A 14,639-nucleotide genomic window follows, 5' to 3' on the forward strand; every position below is an offset into this window, starting at 1 on the left:
CGGCCTCTACTTCCGGTGGCGTAAAAGCACGTGCGAGGGGGGTGTGGGGCGAGCGGGGACAGAGACACCCCCCGGCCTGACTGGCTGCATCTGCCCACCAACACGAGGAAGATGTGTCCAAAGGGGGGGGGGAGTGGGGGAGGGGGGAAGTCTGTGCTGCCGAGATGGGCTGAAAGAGAGCAGATGGGCAGATGGCCGTGGCGGCCGAAGGGCGGCCCCTGCTGCCGGGGCTCCCCCCGCCAACTCCCTGAGCCCAGCTTGGTTTGCCGACGGTTGACTATTTGGCTAAATCCAGGAGGGGAGACGGAGAAGAACATGGGAGAGGAAGTCAGGAGCCCCTGCGGAAGGGCTCGGCCGGCTGTCCCTCTCTCGCCCGAGGCCTGTCCGCCCAGCCCAGCCACGTGGCTAGTCGTCCTGACAGAACAGGACTGGCGGGAGTGCCGGGGCTCTCGCGAGGGCCGGGCGGGGGCCGTTCTTCTGCCGAGAGGACAGATGACCCGCTGGTAGCCGGGCGAACGGAAGGCCCAGGGCTTCCTGGGGACCCGTGGCCACTGGCCGGGGCCAGGGCTGAGCCCACGGACGCCATCTTACCATCTCGAGGTTCTCCTGGGTCACAAACTTCAGCTTATTCTCCATCCGCCGTAAAGCATGGGCCAGATCTTCGTTTTTCCGACTCAAGCGTTTGTTTTTGTCCAGCAGGGGTCTATACTGGCTTTCTGCTTCCCTCAAGCGCTTCAGCTGCAAGAGAAAAAGGTCGCACACAATGGAAAAGAAGGGAGCTGGCACGGATGCCCAGAGCTCGGGAGCAGAGCAGGGGAAAGCGAGACACTCCGCCCAAAGGCCTGGGGACGGGCTACCTCCAGCGCCCCTCCTTGGCTCCCTCGGGAGGATGAGCCGAGGGCAGGCACCTGGGCGAGGGACGCCCTCAGCCTAGACGCGAATGTGGACGACGCCAAGGGCGGCCCACCGGGTTGGCTTCCTAATCCCATCGCCTCCAAGGCACGGCACCCGGCTAGGCCACCCGGCACGAGGAGCGAGAAGTCCTTTGGCTCTTCGATGATGGCGAGGCCAAGAGGGCACGGCTGCCACTGCGCACACAGGAGAGTCCCTACAGGGGCTGCCGCGCTAAGCAGCGGCATCTAGACCCGGCACCCCGAAGTGGGGAGCTGAGGGCACTCTTGGCAGGTGGCCCACCGTGCCCGGGTGACTCGCACGCTTCGGGGGCGAGGTCCTTGGCGCAGGGCTTCCAGCTCACATTCCAGGTCCTCTGCTTTACCCCGAGGGCGGCCATCACGCTCAAACCTCGGCCGGCCTCCTCCTCCGTCCCTCAAGCTCCAGCCCAGCCTGTCTGCACACGGCTGTGTAGGGGCCGGTCGGGGCACTCGCTCGGGGCAGGGATCACGCGGAGGGCACTTTCGGCTGAGCTCTGGAGAAGGAAAAGGCCAAGCGTGCCAGTATCTGCCAAGAAAATGCCAAACGGCGCCCCACAGAGGCAGACGTGCCTGGGACGCCTGAACGATGATGAGAGCTCTGGACGGGGGCTGCCTACTCAGCACTCGCCGCTTTACGGGGAATCCCGCCCGGGGCGGCCCTTCTGCTCCGCCGGGCTTGCCACAGGCTTGATCGTGCCGAAGGAGGAGCCGCACTTCTGTCCAGGGGCTTCCGCGTGGCCCGAGTCAAACGGGGAAGTTCTTCGATGAGCTGCTTATAGAAGAATGACGGTCCCAGGGCTAGTCTTCGCCTTCCCTTTCAGATGGAGAAGTACTTCGGCAAGCTGACCCAGAAGGAAGGTCAGGACTAGAACCCAGGGCTCTTGTTGGTCCAACACAGCTGCTCAGCCACAAGCTTTAGCCCCATCCTTGGTGTCCTACGCTTCTGTTCTCCCACACTATGGGGTTCAATACAGCTCCCGCTGGGTCAGAGAGCGTAGCTGAGGAGAGGACTGGCAGCAAGTTCTGCCCATCGGTGTCATTTCCAACAACACGATGGCATTTTCTGCTTCGGCTGTGGATAAAGCATCGTCGTCGTCGTCATCATCAAACTAGCATTTAAATAGCGTTTCTACTATATCTCGATGGATCTGGCTAAGCACTCCACAGTTATTATCTCATCTGATCCTCACCACAGTCCTGCAAGGTTGGCGCCATTATTTTCTCCATTTCGCAGAGGAGGAAACTGAGGAAATCAGAGATGAAGTGACTTGTCCAGGATCACACAGCCAGTAAGTGTCCGAGGCTGGATCTGAGCTCGGGTCTTCCTGACACCGGCCTCATTCTCTATCCGTTGTGCCACGCAGCTGCCCAAGCTGAATGACTGTGAGGTGATAGTGGGACGAATACGAAGGGCCCAAAGTCCAGTTCGTGGGACTGACCCCGATCTCCCCTGCTTAGGGATTTCCTGATAGCTCCTGTTCTCGGTAGGATTCACGGTGAGTCCCCTCCCTCCCGCGATGTCCTTCCTCCTCCCACCATCTCGTCTCCCCGTTGATTCTCCCGACACCTGACAAGGCTTTGCGTTTTCCGCTTTTCTCGGGGTTTCTCCTCCATCAGCTCCTTAATTAGGGGCTGGGATCATCCGTCTCCTGCAGGGCGGGGGTTGCCCAGTTGCTTGGTGAGAGCCTCTACCGCATCTCACATGCTGAGAGCTTGGCGAAAACACAGGGAGGGAGCCCCCCCCTCCCGGAATCCTGAAACCAGACCCTTCACGAGGAGAACCTGCCACTGCTTCAGCAGGGCGCCATTTAAAGGAACTCCCGTTAACCTTCATACGGACTCATCCGACATCTGGGGTCAGTGTCTGAGGCAGAGGTAGGAAGGGGCAGACCGTACGGCCGGGGCGCTCAGAGGGGTTCGCAGGGAGTCACGTACCATCCCGGGGGTCCCCATGGGGAGAGGGCCGAGCATTCTCATCCCACAGAGTTCCGAGGCCAGAACCAAGACCTCCCGATCACCGCGTCTGGAGGTTGCAGGGGGGCTGACTCGGCCCAAGTCTTTGCAGAGCCATTGCCCAAGGGGTCTGCACCACACAGCGTGGCTTCACGGAGCCTGCAGAACGTCCAGCTGACCATTCCAGTGGGACGCTGGTATGGGATTCTACACTTGGGCAGGAACCGAGGACGCAGGCAGAGGGTGAGCCTCTTCCTGCACTCTGAAATGTTTTGTTCAGGCTTCTAAAAACCCCGTCGGTTGTTGCCCCCTGCTACGTCCTTTCTCCCCTCTGGGTTCCTCCCTCATCTCTGAGGTCCGCGTCTCTGCCCACTGGCCACAACTACCAGCGTCTGCTTCCTTCGGGCTCTGGCAAGGGGGCCCCTTGAAGGGACGGGGCCAGTGCCTCTGGGTTAAGGGAAGGAGGAACCCAAGGAGCTCTGGGTCACTCAGGATCAGCCACGACCGGACCATTTCGGATCTAACGTCACTCGTTTCTGCCTCCGGGAAAGCCATAAAGGAGCCCTGAAGTGGTGACCCGAAATGGCCCAGAACGGAAACCATGCAAGGCGGTGCCAGTCACTGGAGGCGACGCTGACTGACTCCATCCCTTCGTGGACACAAGTGCAGACGTGGGAGATGTGGGGGTCGGGGTGCGAGACAGAGGCATGCAGAGCTTCAGCCTTTCTCCATAGCCAAGCAGGGAGGACGTGGCTGGACCACATTCCCAGCGGGCAGCATCTCGTCCCCCGTGTCTCAAGTCCATGCCTAATGCAAGCACGTCCGACGAGCAGACCAGAAGAGCCTGGAAGATGGGAGGCTGCTCGAGCAGGCTGCCACGACTGCACTCAACCACACTCTCGTCCCGAACATTTCCCAGGACTTCCAGAAAGGGGCCGTCCACCTTTAGGGAATCCATCGCCTTTCCCAGCGGCCTTTTCCCGTGTTCCCCTCCTCCCCCCAAATCTGGAGAGAAAGAACGAAGCTTTCACCAGGAAGCCAGATTCCTGGCCGGATCGTGCCATCGCAGATTGCACTGTTGGAGGGGCCTCAATGGCCGCCTCGCCTATCCGGCCCAGACCCGAAAGAGATTCTCCGGGTGACGACACGCCGGACGGTCGCCTGTGCAGCCTTCTTGAAGACTCTGAGGGAAGAGAAGCCTCTCGCTTGTTCTCCCTCGGCCCGGAGAAGCTTTCCCCGAAATTGGGCCTCAGGGCGCCTTCTGTAAATGTCTCCCTGTGGCCCAGGGTTCCAGCCAGTGGGAGCAGGCGGCCGCAGTCTAAGCTCTCGTCCCTCAGCAACAAGTGAATCGAGCCAGGAGAGAGAAGGTGCAGCCGTGGAAGTCCCCTTCTGTCTGTGTGCCCGAGTGTGTGTGTGTGTGTGTGTGTGTGTGTGTGTGTGTGTGTGTGCGCGCGCGCGTGTGTGAGTGTGAGTGTGCGTGTGTGCATGTGCGTGTGCGTGTGCGTGTGTGTGTGTGTGCGTGTGCGTGTGTGTGTGTATGTGCGTGTGTGTGCGCGTGTGTGTGAGTGTGAGTGTGCGTGTGTGCATGTGTGTGCGTGTGCGTGTGCGTGTGCGTGTGCGTGTGCGTGTGCCTGCCCACGGACGAGTGTGGGGGAAAGCAGGCCCGGGCCCAGACTCGGCCCAAGGCCCTGCACTCACCAGTTCATTTCTCTCTTCAGAAAGCAGGGCGTTGCGGTCCTCCAGCTTCCTGATGATGGCGCTTAGCTCGGCAATCTTAAGTTGGAAGCGCCGGGCGTCCTTCTCGTCCAACTGCTGTTCCTGAAACAAGAATCAACTGCAAATAACCGTCCACGGGCCGCGGGCCGTGCAGGCTCCCCACGCCCCAGACCACTGCCAGGAAGCCATCCTACTTCTCTGGGGCTCTGACCCGAGGCCCACCGGCTCCCGCTGCGCCTCCAGAAGGAGGCAGCCGAGGATGCCCTAGCGTGGGGGATTGCGAGATGACACCGGAAATGGGGGGAGAGCGCGGATGAGGGGGGAGCGGGTGTCGGAGGCGGGCACGGGCAAACACAGATGGCACGGAGAGGTCAGACACACGGACGAAAACATTGAACGGCCAGCCAATGTTTTCCCTGTTTGCCGCTGTTGGACTGAGTGTTTTCCCTCGGGGAAGCCTCGCTACACTGCCTGGCCCGGGGGCAGCCTCTCGTTGCCTGTCTGAGGCCCCAGCCAGGCTGGCCTTTTACTGGAGACACTGGCTGGCTGGCCTGGGGAAGACCCTCACGCGAGGCTCCTTCGCCTGGACTCCAGAAACCTCTTTCAGTGACTTATTTATCGATTTACATATAGAATGTTTCAAGAACTGGAGCTCCGGGCGGTGGCTTCCTCGCCCAGCCCTTTCCAAACACTCTTCGGAGAGGGGGTTCGTAGGCAGCGCACCCCCGAAGGGTCCAGGACACCCCGAGAGCTTAAGAGCGGTCCTAAGGGATCCCCCAGGCAATCACTGGGGTTAATCCAGAACCCTCATCCAGCTCGCTCCTGTGGTTCTTAGCCTGCCATTGCTGAACTGGTGCCAGGGAAGAAGTGATGATTGTGGTCGTCCAAGCCAGGGCAAGGCCTAACTAGGCCGACGATCCTGGGTCACTGCCATCTGGGGTCTCAAGCCAGGAGGGAAAAGGCCTCCTGGGGTTCAATGCCAATCGGTGTCCCTTCAACTACTGGGCAGTGAGATGGACTTCCTCAGTCAACAGGTGCAGGAGAGGCTGGGAACAAGGACCGAACCACTTGGGCGTTTCTGGACCCTCCCCAGAACTCTCAGCAGAGGCGTCTCAGGGATGATGAGCAGTGAAGACGCCCCCCCCCCCCCCGGGCCAGCCAGCTGAGGTCGGCCGCCTGGGGATCCCCGCGCTCACTAGCGAATCAAGGCAGAAGCGGGGAGGTGGGAGCATCACTGAACCAGGCATTGGGCAGAGCATCTGGGAGGGACTCAGGGCCTGGAAACAAGCCCTGAAGAAGCCAAGGGGGGGGCAGGGGCGGGAGGCGTGTCTGTCCCCTCCCTCCATGGGTGGAAGGCCAAAGCCCCTAGAGCAGCATGGAGTGGGTGAGGTCGGTGAGATGTTCCAATGAGACCGAGCTTTGCGGGGTTCTCCCGGCCCCCTCCCCCCGGGGAGAGGTTCTGAAAAGCAGCGACCCCTGTTGGCATCCTGCCCGGGCAGCGGCCGAACACCCGATTCATCACCGCCAGCCAGTTTCCGCCGCCTAAACAGACGGTCAGAAAGCAAAAGCCAAGGCCAGCGCGATCCCTCTCTCCACCACTGTGAGCCGAACCGAACCCCAGAGGACCCTGAGCCGCCCTGGAAGCAGCTGCGCTTCGGCTCCTCCGAGCTCCGGGCTCTGGGCCCAGCCTCGGGTCGGGGCCGGGGAAAGTGCTTACAGGGCTTCCTGAGTGGTCTGAGGCGTCTCCTGCACCACTGCCAAAAGGAAGCTCTCGTTTGGGGCTGCCCAGATGCCGCTCGGCCTCTTTGACCTGAGAAAGCTGTTCATCTAAAGCCTCTTTTTGGAGTTGAAGTCTCTGAGCATGCCCGGCTTGGACCCCTAACTCTCTCTCCAGCACGCAGACTGCTCTGTCTTTAAATTTTATCTCCTCCATCTATAAGGGGAACAAAACACAGTCACACACCCATGCATGGTACAGGTCTGCAGTTACCATAGAAACGGGAAAGGCGGTACCCAAGGCGACCGTATCCACTTAGATGGAGGTGTCTGGAGACACCTTGTCAGGAAGGCAGCCTGGCTCTCTGGACCCCGAGCTGGAGCAAGGCATCCGTCCAGCTCTTTGGGCACAAGCCTGTGCTCTTTCTGGGCCCGCTCGCCAGGGATCCCTCGAGAGTGGGTTCCGTTCCCTGTGAGCATCTCCCTGCGCCAGCCCTCAGAGCCGCGAGCGGGAGCGACCCTTCCCCAGACCTACCTTGGCTCCATTCCTTCTTTTTTCAGATTACCCCGTGTGAGCGGGCGTGTTGCCAGTGGTCCTTGGGCGCCTGGAGGGGGCCAAGGGGGACCCTGCATGGCCCCTCGTGGGCTTTGGGGGCCCCTTCTACCTGGCCACCAGCTGCTCTGGGCCCAGAGCCCGGAGCCTCATTTGATGCTAAATGTGGCATCGTTTCCAAGGGAGGCAGCGCGGCTTAATGCAGACCGAGCAGATCTCGGAGGAAGGGAGTCTAAGTCAAGTCCGGCCTCTGCCACACACCAGGGTACCCGAGCCCTTGGCCCCAGGCCGTCGTGGTCTAAGACTAAGGCCCCCACCGTGCCTCGGTGCTTCGGCACCCCGAGACGAACAACATTGCGGCGATTTGGAATCTCGATAACCAAAGTGCCGCGCCCGCTGCTCCCGTTTCTGGAGCCAACAAAAACAGGCTGTCTCCGAAGGGCACAGCTGGAAGCAGAGCACCGAAGGCCACTTCGAGCTTGCCGACACGAAAGACAAGGATTCCCCATGAAGGTGGGGGAGCTTTGGGCAGGGGGAGGGGATTTAGGGGACGAGGCGGCCACTGGGGGGCCCTCCGGCTTTGCCCCTGCCAAGCCCCAAATCTCCAGGAGACAAAGTAGTCAGAGAAAGCCTGATTGTCCGCTCCATTGTTCCTAAACGGGCTGCTTCCGCTGCATCTTCCATGAATAATGATCTCGTTCCATGCCATCCCACCGGGCATCCCCCACGGGCTCAGCACTTTCCTCCTCTATGTGTGAATACAGTGAGCACGGCTTTCCCCAGGGCCTTGGAAGGGCCCCAGACAAAATGTCCTGCTTCCCAAAGGGCCAGACCAGCAGCCTCGTTAAGGTCCTGCGACGGGAGGGCTTCCTGTGGGAACTGACGGGGAGACGGGAGGACCCGCCTCTTCCCCATGGCGGCCGTCCACCCATCGGTCCTTCCATCGACGCAGCCACCCACCACCCACCCATCCATGCCTTTATCTGTTCATTCAATAAGCGTCTATTAGAGTCCTGGGATGGGACAGGCCCCATGGCTGCCCCTGTCCTCAGTGACATCCCCTTTCCTACCCATCCCTGGCTTTTCAGGTGTGGGAGATAAAAGTGGGTGGGTGGGTGGGTGGGTGGGTGGATGAACTAATTCTGAAAGGTTTACAGCCTTAAGCAACTGCGCGGTGACAGAAAGAGAGCCGTTTGGGCTTCTGCTTATTCCTTGGCTTTTAGAAAACAGGGAAGAGCGAGCCATCTGTCAAAGCTGGCTTTGAAATAAAGGGATGGGACTTTGGAGAATGCCCTTCCTGAGTCCCTGAGCAGGCCCTGGGCCCACCGGAGCAAGGCCAGGAAGGGCCGATGCTCATCCCTAAACTGCCGTCTCCTCGCAACACAAAGCCTACGGAAGAGTGGACCATGTGGCCTGGCGCAGGCCCGAGATGAGCAAAAACCAGCGAGTTCCCCTAGCCACACCCAGCGGCTCAAACAAGGAGCACTAAACAGAAGCTCTTCCGTACTTTCCTGGCAACCAAAGCAAACCCAAAGGTGAGGGGAGCTCCCAGGGCAAATGTGGGCAACAAAGAACAATGGCTGAGTGCTGGCTTGCCAATCTCTGCCAAGCTTCCAGCTGGGTACCACGGCTTTCCCTCTGGGAGACTGGAAATGCTGAGCTTTCTCAGACCAGTGGGGTGTCCCTGGAACATGCACTAACAGAGATCCAGTCCTCTTGAACAAGTCTCCTGGCCACCAGGCAGGAGATGCCTATTCACAACCACTCCAGGTTTAGGTTTGGGCCAGGTCTGGCACCCTCGCCTGCCTTCTCAGGAGCTAGGACCAACTGACATACAAGCAGAGAGCATCCCTGCCACGAAACAGGCAGATGCCGGGTGGTTCTTCCTAGGGAAAACCAAGAGAGAACCTGCCCGGTGGTTGTAGCTGAGGACCAAGACTTTGTTTCTAAAGCCAATTTTCCCTTCCTTATTGGGGGGGGGGAGACTCGTAAAGTTCCCTTCTTACAACTACCCTTTGAGGCGGGGATTATTATCCCCATTTTACAAATAAATAAACTGAGGTTGAGAAGTGAGGCAACTTCCCAAGGGGCACACACAAAACTCAGCTCCAACCTGATCTTTGAACTCTATCGTCTCCTGACTCGGGGATCATAGATTTGGACCTGAGAGGGTCCTTCGAAGTCCTTGAGACGACTCTCCCATTTTATAGATGGGGAACTGAGGCCCAGAGAGGGGACGGATTTGCCCAATAAGTGGCTGAGGCAGGATCCAAGTCTGGCTCTTTTTAGGCTCCAGCCTGGTGCTTACGACCCCCTAGCCTTGGTCCCACCCGGATCTCACTCCTTTGACCCACAAGAAACTCCACATACGCAGTGCACTGCAGACCCTGCTGTCTTGGGCCACCTGGCCTTTCCCGAGAGTTCCTCCCCTTCCAGCACCCCAGTGAAGGGGTCCCTCCCAGTCCTCATGAGCTTCGGGCCTTTTTAATTAGGTTGGTAAAGCGTCTGGCAAATTCGCCGCGAGCAGCCCGTGTTCGTGAGCTCCGTCTCTGGCCAGGAATCTGTCAGCCCTGTTCCGTAAGGCACGATCCAGACACCCCGATGCTGTTGGCAGCTGCTGCCTCCGGAGCCCCTTGTCCCCCCCCCCCCCGGGAGTCTTCTCTCCTGGGTCTCTTCCAATAGGCCAGAGCGCAGACGGTGCTGCCCGCCGCTGCGGTTTGCAGTTTCTGGCCCAACACTTCGTCATGGCCGTCCAGACTTCTTGAGGTCCTTCTGCAAGTACCGAGCGTTCATGGGAATCGCCAGAGCTGGGCCGCCGGAAGCCGTGGAGCAGGCGGTCCTCGGCTGCGCCTTGGCAGAGAGCGGCTTCCTGCTCTCCTCCTCTTCGGCCCTTCCTCTCGCTTCCCCGAGTTCCGTTGTGAGGAAGACGAAGACGAGGCGGGCTCCTGCCTGGGACCGGCCGTCTCTCCTCTCCTGAAGCCCCTCCGGCCTGCTCCGTAAGCTCGAGCTCTCTGCGGAGCACTCGTCGTCTCCCTCCTCCGCCTCGGGCCTCCCCATCGGAGCCTGCCTTCTGCCTCCTTCGTTCCCTCTACCAACGCGGCGTTCGGAGTCACTCTGAGCCTTTTGGCCTCGTCCTCCTTCTGCCAGGGAAGCTGCTGCCCGCCCGCCCTGGCCCCCCTCCATAGCGGTGGAGCTCCCCAGCCTTACCTCTCCCCCCTCTGGGGCACGTCCACACCTGAAAGCTAAGGCCTTGGCCAACGGCTTCGACGGCCCAGGATCCTTTGGGAATGCCTCGGCGTCACTCCCACCCCCCTTCCGTCCTGGGGGCTCTCGCCTTGGCCTAAGCACTCCCCTCCCTCCAGGGGACTTTACTGATGGCTCGGACCCGGCCGCTGCCACTTACCTTTTCCTACTTACCTCACCTGCCTCAGAGAAGGTGCTTTGGAGGCTCGGAAATAGCCACCGGGCAGCATGGAGGGGGCCTGGGGAACCTGGGCTCGGAGGGCAGCCCCTCCCGGACTTGGGCCAGTAACGACCCCCTGCCCCGCCCTGCCCCCAGCCCGGCGGAGCTCTTGGGTCCCCCCACCCCCACCAGCTCTGCACGCAGAGAGAGGAAAGTCCTGAAGAAGAAGAGCCGAATTCTCGGGAGTTCAGACACGCTTTATTATTGGGGAGGCCAAAAGGTACCCCCGAAGAGTAAGGACAGAAGCAGCCTGGGGGGAGGTACAGAAAGGCGGCCTTGACAGCGGGAGCCTAGAATCTCATCCCATGTGCTTCTGGTCTGGTCCCTTCCCCGCCCTGGGCCTCAGTTTCCCTATCTGTAAAGGGCTCGCTGGATGGCCTCCGGGGCTGTTTCAAGTCCATCGTCTTATGAGTCACTTCAATTATGGCAGACTCGGCTTCCTCCGCATAACGGGACACTCGCTCCCGGGGCTGGGGAGAGGCACAGGCATTACAGACCCATGCAGGAACCACGGGGCCACACCCCGAGATCCAGCCAGAACCCCCATGCCCAGCCTTGGTGCGCTGGAAGCTCTCTTGGTGGCCCTGGGGGTCTCTGCGGGACCCTGGGCAGTCCTGAACTCCTCCGAAGCCATCTTCCCCCCGAGGATAAGGGACTCCCTTCTTCCTTACAGCCTTCCCTTCGGTCTCAGGATCAGTCCCGGCCCTGGGGCCAAGGCAGAAAGGCAGAAAGGCAATGGGGGTTAAGTGACTTGTCCAGGGCCACTCAGCGAGGAAGGGGTCTGGGCTGCTTTTGTGGTGAGAGATGTTGGGCTCCGGCGGGCGCCGAGCTCTTGGCACGTCTCCCTCTTTTCTCATTTAGATTTCCACTTGGCTGAGGTTTGGTGGCCTTCTGGGGCTCACAAGAGCAGAGACGGGCCGGGCTTTCTGGGCCAGCACCGCGAGCCTCTACCAGACGCCCCCCTGCGCCCCCCTCCCCTGCCCAGGAGCGGCCTCTCAGGAGATGCCCGGCAGGGCCCAGCCCTCCACCAGACGCACTTTCCCAGGCTCCAGAAAGGCTGATGCCCGGGCCCAGAACCACTCACAGAACCAGCAGAGCCAGGGCCCAAGGGAGCCAGCCTGAGGAGGGCCGGCCAGGACAAGTGAGGGTGCCGAGGCCCAGAGAAGAAGGGAGCGGCCCGCAGTCATGCAGTCATAACTAGGTCCGGCTCAGTCCTCTGTCCCCGGCCAGGGCCTGGAGCTGCCCCCTGGCCAGAGCAGCTGGCCTCGTGGGCCGGGGACCCTCCTCAGCCTGCGGCCCCTCTGCCCAGAGGCTCCCCCGTCCCTGCCGGCATCCTGGGTGCCCCCAGACCGACAAGCAGGGGCTCGTGCTGAAGCCCCAGAAGAGGAGTCCTCTCTCCCTCACCTGCCCAGGCAAGAAGCCAAGCTGGTGAGCTTTCCGGGCCAGGGTCGCCGGTGTGAGGCTTCTCCAGTTCTTGGTCTTTGTTTCCCAAAGCTGTCGCAGCCCTCTCCGGATGTCCTAGAGCCGGCTCCGATCTGGGCACCCGGGGGGGAGGAGGGGCTGTCCCACCTCAGCAGGAGCCTGGTGTCCTCCCTGTGGCATGGGGCTGGCAAACCTGCCCCGGCTCCTCTGAGGTGTCCCCAGGCACGTGGGCACAGTCCATCCCTCGGCTCTCACCCGCAGGCGTCGGGCTTGTTTTTTCCTCCCAGACTGCCCAGTGTGGCGGCTTGGCTGCCCAGCGTGCCTGGACTTTGGGCTCTTCGGGACTGGCCGGGCCATTCCACGTGGCCTCCCCTTGTGTGACAGAGCAGGGCCCGGCCCCAGGCATGGGCGCGGGCTCTGCCAGGACTCTCGTTCTGGGAGTCCAGGTGGGGGGAGCCCTGCGGGCATCTGGCTGGCAGCCCAAGCAGGGCTAACAAACAGGAAAGGCTCCAGAAAGAACAGGAGAGAGCTGAGTTCAAATCCAGCCTCCGGCACTGGCTGGCCGGGTGCTCTTCGGCGGGTTCTCTACCTCTCTGAGCCGCCGTGTCCCCATGTGCCCAATGAGGCTCCTCTGCCGGCGTCCCTTCCCACGGCCCCTGCCAAGCGCGCTGGGGTCCTCCCAACACTAGCGAGGCCCCGAGGCCAGCCAAGAGTCTGTTCCCCTTCGTCGCTGGGGGTCCCACAGAAAGGGGAGCTGCAGGGGGTGAGGAAGGAGCTCCCCGACTCCCAGAGCCGGGCTCCGGGGCGGGCAGGGGCAGGAGCTCAGGTGCCAACCCTTCCTCTGGCATCTGCAGGGATCAGCCTGGAAAATGAGGGGCTATTTGAGGAGTCTCTTTAGTGGCGGAATGGAAGACGGATTGGAGAGGACGGAGCCCGGGGGCAGCTCTCTGCCCTCGTCCGGGGGGCGCTGATGAGGGTCTACGCCAACAGGGCAGCTGTGTCGGAGGAGAGAAGGGAGCAGATTCAAGAGAGGACGCAAAGGGGAAACTGAGGGCCTTGGCGCCATCTTGGATGGGGGGTGCTGAGCTTGAGGCATGGGGGAATGGGGGAGCCCCATCAAGCAGTACAGAATGGGAGAGGAGGCTGCGAGCTCTGATTTGGACACTGAGTCAGAGAGACCCAGAACGCGGCTGGAGATTCAAGTCTGAGGGTCAGCCTTACTGACCAGCACCGAGCTGGGAGCTACGAGAGGGAGCAGGACCCAGGACAGAGCCTGCAGGGAGCCTCTGCAGAGATGGGCTGGCTGGAGCACACACGGCCATATTTCCTTCCTCCACACGGATGGACCCGAGGACGCCAGGGTCCGCTCTTCAGGGCCCCCGAGTGCCTTCCTCCGGTGGGGCGTCCTGGGCCCATGGACCGAGGGCTGGACAGGCCCCAGAGGGCAGTGAAGGCTCAGAGGGAGGGGAGAATCGAGACAATGAACGAGAGGGCTGGCATTCACCACTGCACGCTGTTCCTCCTCTCTGCCTTGATGTCCACATCTGCCAAATGGGGGGCTTGCATCAGAGTCCCTCTAGAGCCCTCTCTGCTCCCCTTTTCTGCAGAGAACGACACGGCTGCGTTCCGAGACTCTGGTGAAAGCACGGATCGGCTCGTACCCAACCAGCCTTTAATCTCACGCTCGAATCTGCTCTAGACAAGCCCAGAGCTCGGGCTCTAGGTCCCACGAGGCATTGAAAACTTCAGGAAGTCACCTGAGTCGCAGAAAGGGCAGAGATGTTGACTGGGCCAGACTGGGCTGGACCGAGCAGTGATTGTGAGGCTTTGAAGGCCCCCACTTTGGGCTCACCTTCCCTCCTCCATACGACAGTCATGGCTCACTATCGCCATTTGCAAAATTCCCGAAGATTCACAGAACGTTTCCCCCATCTGCTCTGTAGGTAGTGCCGGTGTCGGCACCGCCATGGGACAGGGGAGAAAACAAAGGTCCAGAGAAGCAGAACGATTTACCCAAGGTCACACCAAAGTGGGAAAGTTGGGACTTGAACTCGGCTCTTCCGACTCCAGATGCTACACTGTCTCCTGGCGTCCTCCAGACCAAAGAGGCGATGGAGAACCGGGGTGCTGCCTCTCTTTTTGGGAAGACGCCCCTCCTTCGTGTGGGGGAGCCACAACAATAGCCTTGTAGTACTCGGGAGCTCTTTGGCGTGGCTGCGAGGGGGCCGGAACGTGGGGCCCGTGTGGGCTCGGACTTGTGCTGGGCGCTGATCCTGTGCCTGGCTCTGTGCTGAGCATCTTACAGAAATGATCTCGGCGGCTCCTCACAACCCCCCTTACAGATCCGGGAATAGAGGCAGGCGCAGCGAGGTGTCTGGGGCTGGATTTGAACTCGGGCCAGGCCGTCGCTCCGTCCACCCTTCCCCCTAGCGGCTGGCTGCTTCTCCTGCTCTTAGTCTTAGCAGAACAAGCGACAGAGGCCACATGAACAAGGAGCTAGAAAAGGCCGACGACCGACGGAAAGCTGCTGCCCGGACGGGTCGACGCATCTGGAATGAGGAGGGAAGCGGCTGGGCGGGAATCTCTTCTCCACCTTCTCGGACCCGCGCTCGGTGGCCAAGAGCTGCAGAGGACGATGTGGAGAAGACGAGGCGCCACTCCCCAACGGAGCGGGACCCGAGGATCGGGAAGGAGCGGCTCTCCGAGGCCCTGCCAAGGGCTCCCGACTTCCCCCACAGAGGGGGCTGCCAAGAGGCAGAGAGGAAGGATGGGCCGGCGGATCGGGAGCCCTCCCGGACTGCTGGGAAGCCCCCCGGAATCGGGCCCACGAGGACCGAGTCGTCCCCGGCCTGTGGCCCCGGAGGCCATCGAGGAGAGGAGCGTC

General features: G+C 61.2%; 1 protein-coding gene across 1 annotated transcript in view; it reads right to left on the minus strand.

Moving 5' to 3' along the window:
- JAKMIP3 (Janus kinase and microtubule interacting protein 3) overlaps nucleotides 1-14,639 on the minus strand; it is a 90,043-nt gene that overhangs the window by 45,937 nt on the left and 29,467 nt on the right. Inside the window, exons 3-5 of the mRNA XM_044659183.1 lie at nucleotides 6,319-6,534; nucleotides 4,584-4,703; nucleotides 592-738 (exon numbers count right to left, since the gene is read on the minus strand). Of these exons, the coding sequence (XP_044515118.1) occupies nucleotides 592-738; nucleotides 4,584-4,703; nucleotides 6,319-6,534 (483 nt within the window). The remainder of the gene's footprint in view (nucleotides 1-591; nucleotides 739-4,583; nucleotides 4,704-6,318; nucleotides 6,535-14,639) is intronic.

This window comes from Gracilinanus agilis, chromosome 2 (genome assembly GCF_016433145.1).
Source record: "Gracilinanus agilis isolate LMUSP501 chromosome 2, AgileGrace, whole genome shotgun sequence".
Taxonomy (NCBI): Eukaryota; Metazoa; Chordata; class Mammalia; order Didelphimorphia; family Didelphidae; genus Gracilinanus; species Gracilinanus agilis.